Genomic DNA, 18,280 nt, shown 5'->3' on the forward strand with positions numbered 1-18,280 from the left:
GGCTGAGAGTAGAGAGGTCAACACCCTGGTTAGCCTTGGGAGACCTTTAATGCCACATGGCAGGGACAGAAAAGGTTTCTGATGGGGAAAGGCAGCAGCCTGAGCAGGATGGAATAAAGAAGAGCCAGGACTGACTTTGAGGAGCCAGGGGAGAGGCGAAAACAGGTGAAAGGGAATAAGGCACTGGTAGCTACTGGGAAAGCCTCAGCCCCAGCCACCTTCCAGGAGTTGTGGAGCTACAATCCCTTCCCTGATCCTTCTCAAAAGTATCCCATCAGATGGGACTCTATGGCTCATTTTCAGTTACCTAACTATTAAAAAGTCCATTATCTAAGTCCTGTGAATGAGATCAGCTCAACATAAATGAGAAGGGAAAACACCAAATGCAGAGATGGGGACTGAGAGCAGAGACAGGGAAGTTTTGAGCATGCCCCAGCTCAGACTCTTGCACACATACAGAACACAGGGATGGAAAGCCTAGGCCAGAGGGAGGGAACAATATAGTCTGAGCACCCTCTGGTGAACGGTGCAGCCACTGGGAATGCCAAGCCACATACACGGCCCTCCAACACAGCCACTTGGCTGGTGGGTATTACCTGATGACTAAGAGAGATTTTGGTTTTTTGTAGTTAATGGCTAAGAAGTCTACATCCCACTCCCTAGACAGGCAGTTTTGGTAGCATCACAAAGTGTTCCCCAGGACAAACACCATCTGTCACAGTGGCATCAATCATGACTGCCAAATCTCTCATTCTAGTCTTGTCTTTTCAGTTAAGCTCCAGTCTCTTGGCTTCAAACTTTCTACTAAACATCGTTATTTGGAGGTACTACCTTCAAATAAAACTCAACATGGTCTTTGCCCTGATCAGACCATATATGGAATACTGTGTTCAGTTCTGGGCACTGAATTTCTAAAAGGACACTGGCAAATAGGGGACTGACCAAAGGAAGTCAACTGCAATGGAGAGATGCCTCAAAGTCACACAGCACCAATACTGGTGAAACAGACTGAAGAGGTGTCACCTAGAGAACACTTGGAGGATCACAGCCTGAAAGTATTCAAAAGGCTATCACATTTAAATGGTTTATTTTGTTTGGCCTCAAGAAGGAATAGGGAAAATGGCCAAGGCAGATTTCCCAGGGGGAGAAGAAAACATTTAAAGCCACCTAAAGGCAAAATGGGGCTGCTTCTAAAGATGGTTGAGTTCTCTAACATACTATACCAAGTCTAAACTCCTTTGCCTGGCTTTCACGGCCTTCCCATAATGTAGGGAGCCTACCTTTCTGATGGTACTTCCTACTACTCCCCAATGTGCTTCTTCCACTCTGCTTGTCTGATTTCTGCATTGTTCTTTGAACAGGGCTGGCTCACTGTTTTTACCTTTGCACAGAGGTTATCGCCCTCACATCTTCAGGCCTCCCCAAGCTCTCCTCTCTCAGAATGCTTACTCTACTTGTGACCAGAGTCCCACGATCTCACTCTTAATTATATAAAACTGTCCTAATTGTGTGTACAACCTACCTGACCCCCTACTCTACAGCCTCTCTGAAATAAGGGACCACTTTCAGACTTTGTCTGTATCCTCATGGCACCTAACACAGTGCACACCAAACAGGTGCCCAGTTACTGTCATTTTCACGCTGGTTCATACATTCAACAAATATTTCATCTAGAGGTGGCAGGCAGCAATATTTAGACAAGCATTCATTAAGTGCCCACGTGGCAAGCAGACAAACAAGAAAACAGCCCCTGTCCTTAAGGAGCATGCATTTATGGGGAAGCATCAACAAATATAATTAAATAAAATATGGATAAGGTCATTTGGAGAGCTTGGAAAAGGTATCCTACAGGCACCTGAGCCAATAGAGAAGGATTCTCTATTCTAAGAGGAAGGGGTGAGGACAGAGAGCATTTTAGACATAGGAGCAGACCAGTCTAAAAGTACAGAAGCAATGTGGAGAACAGCAAACAAGGCCACTTTGGGTGGACCCTTAGGCAGGTGAGGGAGAGTGACGTGTGCTAAGGCTGGGAAGGTAGCCTAGAGCCAGACTATAAGGGGCTTTAAATGCTGGAGAGGAGTTTGGATTTGATCCTGGAAGCAAGAGGAAATCCCTGAAATTTCCTGAGCAAAGGAATAAACAATCAGACCCATGCTGCTTTAATTAAAGGAAGAAGAAATACAAGGTTAGCTAAGACTCTGACCTCATAGATTTCTGTTCTGATGGGAAAGGTCACAAACTCAGAGAGCTATAACACATATTACAGAAGTGCAACTGAGAATTATAAAACAAAGTATTAAGTAAGGTTCAAAGGGCAAAGTCATTATGGACAGTTGTGAGTAGGAAAGGCCCCATTTGAGTTAGACTTTAGAGGACCAGAAGAAATTCACCAAAGGAGGAGATACTTAGAGAACCATTTCAACTCTGTCAGATATTACAGTTCTATGATTCCCCAAAAGGCAAACTAATCCTCAGGTGATTAGAATTATGATCACTATCCAGCTCCAATTATTGAAGTAACAGCCAGGGCCTGGACATTTGCTAATGGTCCTCATTAGAGACTATTATCTACCAAAACAATGTTAAATACAATTAGCCTTGGGGACCAAAGCTTAAGTATCACTTTGTCAGGTTCAACAAACAGCCTCAGATGGATGGACCTGCTAATAGGTCTTAGGGAAAACTTCCTTGGCACCATAAGTGGCAGCAAAGGCTAATGGTCCTACTATGAATTTCAACATCACCAGGTGGACAAGAGAGCACAAGGTATACCAAGGCCATTTGTTTATTACTATGTTTTACTTATTCAAAACAATCTCTGACCACCTCGAACCTAAAGCCAGTAGTTCTCAAGAATATTATCTATGTCAAGAGGCTCCCGTACAATAGAAAGAAAATATATATAGAATAAAGAAATTGAAGGTATGGTTCTCCCTCATCCCATTTTGGAAATGGCTAAGGCCAAGTTATTAAAAAAAAAAACTCGAATAGATGAAATGTCACCAATTCCTATTTGCTCATGAGGGGTGTCTACTATACCTAAGGATTAGATGGCCAACAGCAATCAGGCCAACCCCTGCCTGAGAAAGTCTGCTAAAGCCCTGTGTGGCCTCACTCACTCCCCAGAGCCAGTCTACACTAGTGCTCCAACAGGATGGCAGGGAAGGGAATGCTGCTTGCTCTGGTTCTGTTCTGTTCTGTTCTGTTAAGTCTATTTTCTCTTTCCCATGGAAATAAAGACAAGTGTTTTACCCCACTGTAGATGGCAAGGTACTGCAGAGACAATATTCTTCAATTCTCAGGAAGCTTGGCTATTTTATCCACCTTGCAGAAACCTGCCTTACTCAGATATTGCAGCAATGCCCCTAAGACAGTGGTCCCTCCACCACAAGCATCAAGTACTTGAATGGGGGGGGGGGGAAATGCATAATTTAGGTAAATTTAGTCATCGTTCTTTATTCACTATTTGATGACCTCACTTAATTAAATTTTCATGTTCCTATTTTATGCATTCTCCAAGAACTGATTCCAATTCACTGTAAAAGAGCACAGACCATTAATGGCACAAATCTATGAAAGTAAAAAGTAATGCTAAAAGATAATTTGCAAATAAACATTACTAAATACAGGGCTAAATGTCTACAAAGTGAGAAGAAAAGCAACCAAATTCAAAGAGCTTTCTTTTTATTCCACACACAGATTCACAGAGTCAAAGGGTTCCCTCAGAAGTCCAACCTACTTCTGATTAATAATCTGAATCCCCAACACCTGTGACAAACCGCCACTCAGAGTGCTCCTGCTTGGCCACTAGTCAATAACAGGGAACTCACTACCTTCCCAGGCAGCCCCAGTTGCTAGAAACTTTTTCTTCTCTTTCAGTTGCAGTTCTCTCTGAAACTTTCCCCTGCCCTGAAGGACCAAGAACGAGGTGAACCCTACTTCCAGGTGAGGGCCATTCAAATTCTTGAAATGAACAATCATAACCCTCGGCTTCTCTTCTCCAGGCTAAATGTCCCCAGCTCCTTCAAATGATCCCTGGATGGCTTTATCTCCAGTCCACTCACCAAACTGGTACTCTTTCCTTCCCCCTACCCACACCATGCACTCCAACTTTTTAATGTCCTTCCTAAAAGGTGTCACTGAAAACCAAACACAATACCCCAGATGTGGTATGGCCACAACAGAAGACAATGGGGTTATCAATAAAATAGAATGTTGGGGCAGCTAGGTGGCTCAGTGGATAGAGCACCGGCCCAGAAGTCAGGAGGACCAGAGTTCAAATGCGGCCTCAAACCAAACACTTCATACTTACTAACTGTGTGACCCTGGGCAAGTCACTTAACCCCAACTGCCTAAAAAAAATAAAATAGACTGTTCCACGTCAGTCATCATGGACTACGGAAGCCTTTGTTTGATCACCAACATGCTTTGAACCAACTTTGTAATGACTAAGTCTGACATTAAGTAATGCGTCCAATCTCAAACAGAGACTTTGGACTAGTTTTTATTTGCCCTTCCCCCAAATTAAAACTTCATGATGGAAAGCATGGAATTAAAGTACTTGGTAGTTCCATAATACTATGTTGAAGTTCTATACAATTTATTGTATATTATCTAATACATTATTATTATATAGAATATATTATCTAATACAATACCATTCTATACAATTTATTTGGTAATGTGGAAAAGACTCTGGTCAGTCTTGACTTTTGGTTAGCAGGGGGCCAAGCCCAGGGTTTTATCTCGTCTGCCATTTACTACCCTCCTCCTAATCTGAGCACCACCTGCCTCACAGGACTTTCGTAAAAGTTCTCTCAAAACTGCAAGAGTTCTATGTACAGCAGCTGTTTCACTAGACTTTTCTCAGGACAGAGCACACTCCCTCTGCCAGCCATGGGCTCTGGGCCTTTTCAGCACAGCAGAAGCTGCCACCATTCACACTGTGTTGGCAGACCCTCTGAGAACCCAGGACCACCTCGATGCCTGGATTCATCAAGGAGCCTTTGGGGGAGGTGCTATGTTATAAGCATCTTTATATTATGTTATGCTACATTCATCAAAGAGGTGCTATGTTATATGCTCTTTCTATATAGAGAGCACATAACATCCATCTGAGATAACATAACTATTTTTCAAAGATGAGGAAATTAGAGATGCAAAATAACCAATTTAAGAACATTTTGATTCAGCAAACCTTTATTAAGCACCTGCTACGCTCGAGGCATTGTGCCAGGCTCTCAGAAAGGTACAAAGATTAAAAAGACAGGGTGCCCACCCTTAAGGAGCTTACATCACAGTCCGTGAGGAAATAAATACAATACATAGATATTCACAAAGAGCTCTAACATGAAGCAGAACACCAACGGCCCCATCTCTGCTGGGCTCCAAAATCCTTTGTGGCTGCCTCCCTACGGTTTCCCAAAGCTCACTGTCTCTTGCCTGGCATTCCAAGCCTCCATAACGTGGTGCCCTCCAACCACTCTAATCTAGCTTTATCTGAACTCTCCTCTCTGCCCCTATGAACATACCCAGGGGCCTTCCCACTTCTAGGACTGTTCACTCCTCATGGAACCTGAGTCCCTCTCCCTTTTCCTCTGCTGAATTTCATCCTCTAAAGCTTACCTCAAACTCTACCTCCTCCAGGAAGCTTTCCTGACCTTCTTGTTTGATAAAGACCCTTCCTCAGAACCTCCCCAAGTACTTGAGTCTGTCCCTCCTAAAGAACTACAGTCCCATGCTGTACAGGGAAGCACACAAGCACAGATCCCCTCACACACCACTGCCAGCTTAATAAGATTGCTTCAAGTACGGCACTAGCTCCATTCCTGGAGGTGCTGATACTGTTATTTCCTGTGCATAAACTGCTTCTGATACAAGAACCTGGCACAGTGACTCAACCAGCCAATAAGCATTAACTGAGTGCCAAGTATGTGCTCAGCACTGTGAGAAGTCCTGTAGGGGACCTATTCATAGCAGCACTACACAGTGCTGACTGTGAATGTAATTGAGTTCAGTGATGCCACAGAGCTCAAGTAGATCACAAGAAGCAGAACTGGGAGGACCTTACAGATCTTCTATTCCAAAAGTACTTGTGTACTTTTGTAGGGGTGCCCTTAACATACCCAGAATCGGGGAAACAACTCTTCACCTGTGAATTATCCTATAGTCTACTCCTACCCTTGATCTACTCAAGTCCTCAACCAGGCTTCAAGGCCCAGCTCAAGTGGTCCCCCTTCCACGAAGCCTGCTGCTACAACTCAAAGATCCACTAAGACCCCCTTTCTCTAAATACTTCCAGTACACTTCAGTCTGTACCAGACAATTTAGCACTTAATTATATGCTATCCGGAACTATTTGCTAAGTGTTTCACCAGTCCGAATTTAATCCCTTCAACTACACAGGAGAGGTTCTTAACCTTTTTTTGTGCCCTGGATCCCCTGGGCAGTCTGAGAAAGCCTATGAATGAACCCCTTCTCAGAACCATGGTTTTTAAATGCATCAAATAAAATACAGAGAATTTTGAAGGAAGTCAATTTTATTGAAATATAGTTACCAAAAAGATTTTCATATATATATATATATATATATATATATATATATATATATATAAAATGTATGTATGTTATTTTTTTTTTAAGTTCACAGACCCCAGAGGTTAAGAACCCTTAATCTAGGCGTCTATTCCCCGAGGACGTTTCAGACTTTTTCTGTGGAATCTGTCACCCAATCCATTAGCCACTAGCCCCAAAAGGGTCCACTGAGATCATCTGCTCACCACACACCCCCAAACTGGCTGAAAACCAAAAGTACCACCACAAAACAATGAGCGAACAAGCATAGGGCCCCTTATTAGTGGTGGTGACTGACTAGATCTGAAGCTCAGAAACCCCAATGAGCTCTACTATGTAGAATATGGAATAGCTATAGTCTAGTTATGCGGTCATCAGACTTAGAGCTGGAAAGAGGTCATCTAGCCTAACACTCTCATTTTAAAGAGGAGGAAACCAAGGCCCAGAGAGGCTAAATAACTTACCCAAGGCCACACAGGGAGTAAGTAGCAGAGCCACAATTCGAACCCAGGTCTTCTGACTCCAAAGTAGGCAGATAAGGCTTCATGAGGAGGTAGGACTTGAGCTGGGCCTTGAAGTGGATATGGATAGGCAGAGAGGAGGAGGACGGGCACTCTAGGCAGGAGGAACAGCATGAGCAAAAAGCAGAGAGGCAGAAAAGAGCATGGTATGTGTGGAAGACAGTAAGATGGGCCTGAATGGAATAGAAGGTAAGTGCTGAGGGGTAGCCAGAAATCAGGGCAGATGGTGGGGTGGGGCCAATATTATGGAAGGCCTTGAAAGCTGGGGACGGGTGTTCATATCCACTCCTCTCAAGTTAAGAGGGAGTTATAATAGGTTCTTAAACATGAGAAAGGAGTGATTTTTTAAATTCTGCCAGCCCTACGGAGAACAGATTAATGAGGGAAGAAACTGGAGGCAGGGAGGTTAACGAGGACATTGGGGGGGACATAGGTGATACCAGGGAGCTGGACTGTGATGGGAGTGAGTATGGAGAGAAAGGGGCTAACCTGAGAGACCTTCTAACAGGGTATAAAAGGTGGGTATTAGACTAGAGTCAGTTCTAATAGATTATGGCCTTGGGAGACAGATTCGAATATGAACTGAAGGAGAGGCAAAAGGCAAGGGTCCAAAAAGCCTCCTAGGTCTGTGGCCTGGGAATCTAGGAGAATGGTGCCACCATGACCAAAACAGACTCATCTGGAAGGGGAGCTGGCATAGGGAAGGAAAGATGAAGAATCTGGCCTGGGACATGCTGAGTGGGAGGTGATGGTGCAACACTCCATAAATGTTAGTAAATGACCAGATTTGGAGAAGGCAGATTTCATGGAGTTAGGCAGGTGAAGAAAGATTTCAGCACTTCTAAGTTGCTTGCTTTATACCTGAGCACAGTCCTTGACACACAGCAAGTGTTCAACAAAAACTTAAGCTGAATTTGCTTGCAGGCTTTATCGAATGCTTGGGAGAGGCAGAATAAGGCTACCCGAGTCACCAGCACCTTGGTTTGAGGCTAATATGGACTTACACACAGAAGATAATGAATAACTATTTACTTTTACTTCACAGGTCTCTAATAATTCCTCCAAACTTCGAGTTTCTTTTTCTTTCTAAGGATATCTGGCTGTAATATAATTACAGTAAAAGCCTAACCATTTGGAACTATGTGAAGGCAAAGCCAGTCAAAACTAGTAAAAGCTTCTTCTTAAGAATGTTAGACATTCCCCCAAAATATTTTTTAACGCTACATTAATTTGCTTAGGAAATCCTTTCTTTATAGAAAGCGCACAGACAAAATTGAGCGCAGCACTGCATTCTCAACCCAGGGGCCATAGGGCAGGTCGTAGGCTGGCCAGGTCTTTGCTGTGTGGTCCTGGGCAAGTCACTTCCCATCTCTGACCCTTGGTGCTCTGAGCTATGTGGCCCAAAGTATTTTAATGTAAAATGAAGGACTTTTACCATGCACAGTTGCTACGAGGGAGAGGGAAATTAAAAGAAAACAACTCCTTTCTACCCAAGTTCATCTGAAAACAATCTGGGGTCTTCAGTGGCCCAAGGCCTCCAATGAGTCCACAAAGTGATATGGCAGCCAAGACAGCCAAAGCAACTTCCAGGCTGGTCCAGGGGCACCCCACTGCCCAAACTATACCTGGAAGATGGCATTCAGCTCTGTGTGCCAAATAGAAATGACAATGATAAGCTGAGGTGTCTGACGGAGGGCAATTAGGATGGTAAAAGGCCTCAAGATCAGGCTATATGAGGAACTGAGGGCGTTGAGGCAGGACAGAACATATAGGGAGAACATCAAAGCTACCCCCAAGTATCTGAAGGGCTGGCACGTGGAAGAGGGTGAGACTTGTCCTGCTTTGCCCCAGAAGACAAAACCAGAAACAATTGGGGGGGAGGGGACAAAAAGAGAAATGTAGGTTTGATTTAAGGGGAAGCTTAGGAGGGAGTGGGCTCCTTCTCATTGAAGATTCTTAAGCAAAGGCTGCCTTAGGGGTTCAATCCCCCATCTCAAGCTGGCAGGGACCCCAGAGGGCACCAAGCATAACCTTCTCAATTGCCAAAGGAGGAAAGTCAAGGCTTGTAAAGTCAAATTACTTAACCAAGGCCACAGAGGTGGCCCTTCTGCCCTCATCAGAGGCAGGGTTTGGGCCTAAGGCCTCTGGCTCTCTCCACTGTGCCCTGCTCTATGAGTAGCTACACGGGGCAGGGGCAGGTCAGATCCTGGGGGCTCTGGGGTCCTTTCCAACTCTGAGATGTGGGGTTCTCCTTATACCACACAGCTCACAAGGCACCAGAGAGTCTTTGATGAGACTTTTCTAAACCTTAAAATGCTATAAAAAGTTGTTATTACCAATTAGCAAAATCCCAATTACACCTTATGGTATCAGAAACTGCAGCAAGCATAAAGTAAACACAATGTTTCTGGTGCAACTACTAAACGGAAGTTGCATAAAAAACAAGGTTTACTACTGTGAGTAAGACCCAGAAGCCTCTCATCTCTGGCAGCCTTTTCTGTTCCTCTACTCTGAAAACATCCTGCTCAGGAATCGAATACCAAAATGGAGAGGCAATCTCGTTTGGTTGCTGGCTTCTTAATTCAAAGACAATTGTGCTGCTAAATGTTTCTGGTTTTCTTCTTATCCAACATTTGGGTTGTTTTCCACATCTTTCTAAAAAGGAGGAAAATCAAAAAGGAGCACAGGGCTTTGGAGCACAAAGAGGCCTTGGAGATCACCTAAGCTGACCGACCCTTTCCTCACGTGCCAGGGAAGGGAAGCCATGGGAAGTTAACAGCCAGGACTGGAACACCATTCTTTGGGCCTCACAGTGACCTAATCTGACTCCCTCATTTTACAGATGGGCCCAGGTAACCGAAGTAACTTGCCCAGGGTCACAGAGGTGGTTGGTAGCTTCTCAATTTTTAATTCAAGCCTATAATTCTGTATTCTCTACTTCCTATATGCACAACACTGTGCTAGGTGCTGGAAGAGATATGATAAATGATATCATTCTTAGAGTATAACCCAGTAGGGCAATATGCCATACACAAATATTACACAAAACAGAATATGGTAAGAACATAAGAAAGGTACAAACAAAGTACTATTCAAGGTCTGGAGAACAGAGAAAGGAGAGGTCATGCTTAGGGGTTGAGTAACAGTCCTTATCACTCGAGCACTTTATTTGTCATCAAATTTTCAAAAAGATAACTTTTCTTACCGTGTCAATACAGCTTTCTAAAAAAGGTCCTACTTGGGGATTTTAATTCAAACTTAAAACTGTGAAAAGAAACAAAGTCCTTTTCAGCATTTAAAAAAAAACGCAGACAATGAAAAATACACAAATCTTGGGAATAAAAAAGAAACCTGTTTGGATGGCCTGCACACACACATATACACATGCATGCACATACATACATACATATACATACACACACACACACACATATACACACACAAAGTTTATTTTGAAGACATCAACACAAGATTAAATATTTCCTAAGACTATCAGGGTGAGAAAGGCTCATGGTAAGGTTATCCCATTCCTCACAACTAGTGAAACTTGATTCTAGTAATTTAATGTGCTGATCAAAATTTTCAATCCAAGATCTGGCACAGCTGAGATATGGTACACAAGGATACTAAATAACTTTCCAAACCGCCCAGCAACCTAACATCAGGCTCCAGGGTTTCAGACCTTGGCTTCCATCCTGTAACACATCTCATTTCATTTCATCTCATCTCATCTCCTCTCCTCTCCTCTCCTCCCTTCCCCTCCCCCCTCCTCCTTTAGCATCACTGAAGGAACCTTGCAACTGTCATTGAAGAAGATTCCAAGCAAAAAAAATTATTTCTATTTCCTTTTAACGACAGAGAAAATAGAAAGGTTGACTGTTTATCCATGTGTGGAACCAAGACAAGGTCCAGGAAACAAATTCTGCCTCCTTGCTCCTTTCTCCACTATCTGAACTTACCAAAAGAAGAAGTGCTGGTAAGCAGAGTCATGACTTCAACTAGCAGCCTTTGACAATGTTAGCAGGGCAAAGTGGAAAGCACTCTGAATTTGGAGCCAGGGGAGCTAGCTGGCAATGCCCGCTCTTCCACTAACTACTTCCAGGATCATGGGCAAGTCACCTAATGTCCCCCTGGGCCTCAGTTTCCTCATCTCTGAACTAGATGACGTCTAAGGCCCTACCAGCTCTAGATCTAAGATGCTATGATTCTCTCAGCCCTGCGCTACATGAAGGCAATTTGTAAATTTAAAAGGAGATAGAATCACAATTCATTTTGGGAATAAGTTCTCAATAGTGGTAAAAAGTAATGAAAATAAAATGGCACAGTAAGCTCACTCTCTACATTTGCCAGCTTCCTGTGGCTTGCTGCTATGCAACATTCCTGGACCCAAAAATCTGGAATTCAAGTTGCTTCATCAAAAAGTTGTCCCAAGAATAAAACAATATGCTCTCTCTCCTATCCCCACCCAATCCCACAAGCTTTGTTCTTATATCTTTTATTGAAAGAGAACAAAGTACAGGACAAGCCCAATAGTAAGCCCTGGACCATAAAAAGCTGCTAATGGAGAAGCATAAGTATATAAACTCATTGAAGAATCAACAGCTCTGAGGATATCACAGAAAGTAGAGACATGATAACTTGACAGAAAAAAGTCGGTCTGTTCCTGAAAATGTAGTAAAAAATAGTGAAAACATGATGAAAACATGATCCAGTGTGTAAAGTTCCAAGTATTTACAGTCTAGACACATAACAGTAAACAAGTAGCCTTCAAAAGCTCTCATGCCCCTTAGAAAAACTCCTTTGTAGCCCCTAAGCTGTGAGGATCTTTTTTTAAACTTTGGTTGGTTAACTGTTTAATTTTCCGGGGATGACTCGGAGTTTTACAGAAGAAAAAATCTACCTCGTCTAAGTTCTGATAAGTTCCCCTTGCTCCCAGAGGGGTAATTTCCTCATTGACCTACACTGACATGGGCTCTTGGGGCCTAGCTCCCTCTTAAGCTGAAGCCAGCACTTAGAAAACATATGCACCTGACCTCTAATGTAAAGGAGTGTCACCCTGAAAAAAGGCTGAGGCAGGGAAAAGGTCATCTTCTTCATAGATGTGACTCTTCATAGAGATATAAATTATACATAAAATTCTCTCATGTTGGGGTTTAAAAGGGTTCACATAAGTGATTCCAACTACCATCAGCAATCCCTGCAGGGAAGGTCTCCCAGGTCCATTCTGCAGTTTAGAGATGTCTGGCCTCACATGAAATTGGCAACCACACAGAAAGGGCAGTGTGGTTGGTTCAATGGGTAAGGCATTTTGACTCTAGGAGTCAGAGAACTTGAGTTCAAGCATGTTTTGCCTCATCTATACTCTCTGACTCAGTTTCCCCTCTTTCCCAGCCCCCTCCTCCCCTTCAGTTGTTCCTCCTCGCCCCAATATCCTCTCAGCCTGCTTGGCTACCCCAACACAACCCCCTGAGCGCTCTCAGCTCCACCTCCCTTAACAACTGGGCCCCCTCCCCTTTAGGGCTGCATCTCCTACCACTTCTTTTGGCTTGGTCACACAGCATTTCACGAGAGCAGCCCCATCTCTCCTCCTTGTGCCAAAGGGGGCTGCCCTTGCTTCTCTCAGCTTGCTGGACTCCGTTTCTGGGATTGCAGCCTCTTGTCCACCTCCCCCTGCACCTTGGCTTCCCTGACTTTTCGACTGCCCTCCCCAAACCTGGTCCTCTTTCAGGGACTGTTGTCCTTTGAGCCCCCTCCAAATTTGGCTTCCTTCAGTGCTCTCAGTGCCCCCCCTTCCTGGCTCCCCTCAATTGTCTCAGGCCCGGCCCTCCAGCTTGGCTCCCTTTCAAAGGAAGCAGCCCCCTCTGCACTCCCCCCCACCTCAGTCCTCCCCACAGTTTTCTGAACTCCACCCTTGTAACTTGGCTCCTTTCAGAGGAAGCAGCCCCTTTTTTTAGACTCCCTCAATCCCCCTCCACTCAAGTCCCTCAATTCCTAGTCCCTCAGCCCACCACCTTGGCTCCCCTCAGTTCTCTCCACCCCCACCCTGGCTCCTTTTCAGGGAAGCAGCCCCTTGTTGCAGACTTCCCCCCTCCCTCAGTTCAGCTCTCCCCCAATTGGCTCCCTTTCAGAGGAAGCAGGCCCTTCTGAGACCCCCCTCATTTCTCTTAACCTCCCCTAACTTGGCCCCTCACAATTCTCAACACCCCCAAATTTCCCCTCTCCAATTTTCCTTTCCTTTCAAAGGAAGGAGCTCCTTTTTAAGACCCTCTCAGTCCTTAGATCCCTTTTCAGTTTGATTCTGCTTCATTCTCAGAGTCTCGCCATAACCTTGGCTCCCCAAGGTTCTCTCAGGCCCCTGCCTTAGCCCCCCACACTTCTCTGAGCTCCATCCCCCAACTGCACTCTCTTTCAGAGGAAGCACCCCCCTTTTCTTAGACTCCCTCAATCCTTACCCTCCCCAACTTGAGTCTCTTCAATTCCCTCATCCTTTCTCCAACTGGCTCCCTTTCAGAGGAAGCAGCTCCTTTTTTTAGTCCGCCTCACTCCTTAGCCCCCCAACTTCATTTCCTCCTCCTTTTCCCACCCTAGCTCCCCCGATTTCTCAGCTCTACTCCTCAACTTCGGTTCCTTTCAGAGGAAGCAGCTCCTTTTTTTAAGACTCTTTCAGTCCTTAGTCCCCCCCACCCCACTTGAGTCCACCAATTCCCTCAGCACCCCTCACTTTGGCTCCCTTGGTTTCTCTCAGCTCTACCCCCAACTTGGCTCCCTTTCAGAGAAAGCAGTGCCTTGTTTCAGATCCCCCCTCAGTTCAGTTCTCTCAGCTCTTATCCCCAATTTGACTTTCTTTCAGAGTAAGTAGCTCCTTTTTTAAGTCCCCCTCTGTCCTTTGCCTTCCAACTTCATTCCCTCCTCCTTTTCCCACCCTAGCTCCCCCGATTTCTCAGCTCTACTCCCCAACTTGGCTTCCTTTCAGAGGAAGCAGCTTCTTTTTTAAGACTCCTTCAGTCCTTAGTCCCCCCCCACTTGAGTCCATCATTTCCCTCAGCACCCCCCCCTTGGCTCCCTTGATTTCTCTCAGCTCTACCCCCCACCTTGGCTCCCTTTCAGAGAAAGCAGTCCCTTGTTTCAAATTTCCCCCCTCCTCAGTTCAGTTCTTTCAGCTCTTATCCTCAATTTGGCTCTCTTTCAGAGAAATCAGCCCCCTTTTTATACCCCCTTGGTTCTCTAATGCTCTCAACTTGACTCCTCTGTCTTTTCGGTCCCCTCCCAGATTGTTTCCCCTCAGTTCTCTCAGCTCTATCCCCCCCAAACTTGGCTCCCCTTAAAAGGAAGCAAGCCTTCATTTTAGACTCTCTGATCTTTTTCACCCCTACACCTTGATTCCTCTCAGTTCTCAGTACCCCCCCCCCGACTACGGTTCCCTTTCAAAGGAAGTGGTCCCTTTTTCTAACCATCATTAACCATCTAACCATCATTCCAACTATTTTCTAACCATCTAACCCCCCAACTTGGCTCCCTTTCAGAGGAAGTAGCCCCTTCATTTAGATTCCCTTAATCCTTTTTTAAATCCCCCCCAACTTGACTGTCTTCAGTCTTTTCAGCCCCTTCACCCTCCTAAGTCCTCTCAAATCCCCCCTTCTCATCTCAGCTTCACTCTCTGCCCCCAATTTGATTCTCTTTCAGCGGCGGCAGCCCCTTCTTTTGGACTCCCTTGGTCTACTTCATCACACCCCCAGTCCTCTCATCCCAGCCTCCTCTTGGTCCTCTTTCAGAGACTGCAGTCCTCCCCCCCCCATCCTATCAATTGGCTCTCCTCTCAGCTTCACTCCCCCCAACCTCCAACCATCAACTTGACTCTCTTTCAGAGGAAGTAGCCCCTTCTTTTGACCCCTTTGGTCTACTTAACCTGCCCTGAGCCCCCCCCCCCACCCCCCACTCCTCTTAGCGTCATCCTCCCCTTGGTCCTGTTTCACAGATTGCAGTCCCCTCCCTCATCCTGTCAGCTCCTTCATCCTCTCAGTTCCCCCTCACCCTGGCTCCCCTCTCAATTGAGGGGGGCTCCCCCCCACCTGGCTCCCTTTCAGGGGAAGTAACCCCTTGTTCTAGACCCCTTGGCCCCCTCCCCCCACCCCTTCTCAGTCCTTTCAGCCCCGCCCCTCCCGTTCTCTTTCATGGACTGCAGCACCCCGTCCTGTGAGCGCCCCCAGGCCCATCTCGTCCCCCACCCTCGTTCTCCCCGCCTCCCACCCCCAGCTTACACCGTGATGTGGCCCGTGCCGCGCACCGTCACCGGGTCTGGCGCCAGCCGCCGCAGGTGCTCCTCGCTCACCACCCGGCCCGGCGGCGGCAGCGGCTGCTGCAGCTCCAGATCGTCGCCGTCCTCGTTCCCCTCGTCCTCGTCGTCGTCGAAATCCTCGTCGAAGTCGTCGTCGAGGCCCGAGGACACGGCGGCCGCGTCGTCGTCGTCCTCCTCCTCCAGCTCGGAGATGGTGTCGAACTCCGCCATGTTGGGCAGCAGGATGCTCATCACGTGACCCGCGGCTCGCGCCGCCGCGGCCGCCCGCAGCAACCGCTCGGGAGAGGGAGAAAAAGAGAAAAGCGGACAGAGGCACAGAGAGCGGCCGAGCGGACGGCTGAGCGGACGGCCCAGCGGCTGTCCGCGCGTCCGCACGCCGGCACCCGGAGCTCGGACTGAAGGGACGCGGCCTTGGGGCCCGGCCAAAAGGCCGGCGAAAGCGCGCCTGCGCGCTCCGCCGGGGGCGGGGGCAGCACGTGGGGGGTCGGGGAGGGGGGCGCCGAGGAGCGGTTCTACTGTACGCCTGCGCGGCCCAGGGGGCTGTAGAGGGAGGGGGCAGAGACATAGATGCCCGCTAAAGGTTTGTGCTAATGCCTGGAACCTGCTCGAGCCCAGCTTCCGCCCCTCCCCCACCCCGACCTTTCCACTGTGTCTCGGGGGAGGGAGTTCAGACTACCGACCCCCACGGCTGGAAGAAGGGTCCTGCTCCCGCCCCCACCCCCTCAATTGACAGCAGGGGGAACTGAGGCACAAAGAGAGGAAGGGAGTTAAGATTCAATTTCAGAGGGCATCTAATCCAATACCACCCCCAAACATTCCCGTTTTACAGATGGGGAGACTGAGGCTCATAGAACACAAAGAACTTAGGATTCATTTCCTTCTAGAGCTGGGAGGGACTTTTTGAAGGGCATCTAATCTAATAACCACCCCCCAGCACTCTTATTTCCCAGATGGGGAAACAAGCTCAAAAAAAGGGAGCAAACTTGCCCAAGGTCACAAAGGTAGTGGTGGAACTTGAAACCCAGATCAGAGGCTCCTGGGTCTCTCTAGAGATAGAGGAGACCTCAGAAACCTTAGGTCAAAACCCTTACTTTGCAGATGAAGTAAGAAGCTCAGAGGAGTCACTGTGCTGTGCAGATAAGGAAACTGAGTCCCAGAGAACTCAAGTGACTTTCAAGCATAGCCCCACAAGTAGCAACTCTGAGAAGGACTCAGCCCCAGATCTATCTATCCCTTCATTTAAGTCCTGACTTTGTTACCATCCTATGGTTTAAGATCATCCAAGCCAATGCTTTCCTTTGACAGAGGAAGAAATAGGCTTAGGGTGTAACTTACCCAAAGTCCCACAGGGGAATAAGTGACAGTTGGGATTTGAGCCATGAACCTAGGTTCATAGGTAGGTTTAGGCTAGAAGGGTCCTCAGAGAATATTGAGATTCTAAATCAGCCCTCTAATTTTACAGATTAGGAAACAGACCCAGAGAATTTCAGTGGCATCCCAAAGTCCTATTAGTAGTAACATCTGTGGATTCAAACCCAGGGCCTTTGACTCCAGAGTCAGTTCTTTTTCCATGCTGCCTCTCCAACAAGCCACTGCTGAGGCACTGGGAATAGAATAACAGAAACCAAATTCAGCTGGGGCCTTAGTTAGTGCAAATAATGAATCTGCTGATGTGGTCACATTATTCCGATTCCCACTGCCTATTTCTATTGGACTGGAACTAATTTCCATGTTTCATATAATTATAACTTCAAAATAGCACAAAGTGAAATGTGGGACCACTTCAGGTGATTTGTCCTTTGTTTTAATCAGGAGCTAACTATCATCTCTATCTCTAATGAGCTTACATTCCAGTGGGTCACAGAATCCTAAGATCTAAGAGACCATCTAGTCTAACACTCTTATTTTGCAGTGGAAGAAATTTAGTCCAAGATAGGTGAAGAGACTTATCCAAGGTCATACAGCTAGTAGATTGTTAAACAGCTCTTGAACCCAGGTGGCCTGATTTAAATCTAATGTTTGCCACAACACCATGCTACTCTCCCACTGGTGGCTCCATACAATTCACAAGGCCTGTTTCTGTTTGTGGCTTGGCGTTTTCTCTTCCAGGATTTGCTCAGAACCAAGGGTCTGGGTATAGGGAGTCTGATGGAAGCTGGGAAACCAAGCAGTATAATACTTGAAGTCAAAGGACTTGGGTTTGTGACCCAGATGTGACCCTCACTGTGTGACATTAAATAAGTCACTTCCTTCTCTCAGTTTCAATTACCTCACCTGTAAAAGGGATCTATGCAGATCACCTTCCACACAGGATTGTTATAAGGAAAGCACCTTGGAAATCTCAGTCAACATATAAATGTCAGAGGATTCAGAGATAAGAGAGCTCTTAGAAATCATCTAATCTACGTATATATGCATGTGTATATGTATCTATCCATCTATCTATATCAGTATCATCATCTGTCTATCTATATCTATATCACCTATCATCCATCCATCCATCTATCATCCATCTATATCTATCAATATCTATCATCCATCTATATTACCCACCTATCTACATCACCTGTCATTCAGCTATCTACATGTATCTATATCTATCACCTATCATCCATCCATTGATGGATAGATGAAAGATAGTTATTCTGTCTATCTAGCATCTATCTATAGGGTTAAAGCTGGGAGAGAACTCAGAATACATGGGTTGTCAGGGATATAGAGCCCTTAGAAATCATCTACTCAAACCTACTCATTTTACCAAGGGGGAAACTGAGGTTTCTCCCCAGGTCACGAGCTTAGTCTGGAGCAGAGCTGGAATTCCAGCCCAGCCTGACTTCAAAGCCAGTGTTCTTTTCCCTAAGCCACACTGCCCATTTTTAAACTAAGACTC

The 18,280-nt window shown here is 46.1% G+C and overlaps 1 protein-coding gene across 1 annotated transcript in view; it reads right to left on the reverse strand.

Annotated features, from left to right (window-relative positions):
- Nucleotides 1–15,828, reverse strand: part of CHIC1 (cysteine rich hydrophobic domain 1) — a 46,589-nt gene extending 30,761 nt beyond the window's left edge. The window contains exon 1 of the mRNA XM_020980105.2: nucleotides 15,353–15,828. Within this exon, the coding sequence (XP_020835764.1) occupies nucleotides 15,353–15,621 (269 nt within the window). The 5' untranslated portion in view covers nucleotides 15,622–15,828. The remainder of the gene's footprint in view (nucleotides 1–15,352) is intronic.
- Nucleotides 15,829–18,280: the final 2,452 nt, after the last annotated feature.

Source organism: Phascolarctos cinereus, unplaced genomic scaffold, assembly GCF_003287225.1.
Source record: "Phascolarctos cinereus isolate Bilbo 61053 unplaced genomic scaffold, phaCin_HiC Scaffold_8;HRSCAF=390, whole genome shotgun sequence".
Lineage (NCBI taxonomy): Eukaryota > Metazoa > Chordata > Mammalia > Diprotodontia > Phascolarctidae > Phascolarctos > Phascolarctos cinereus.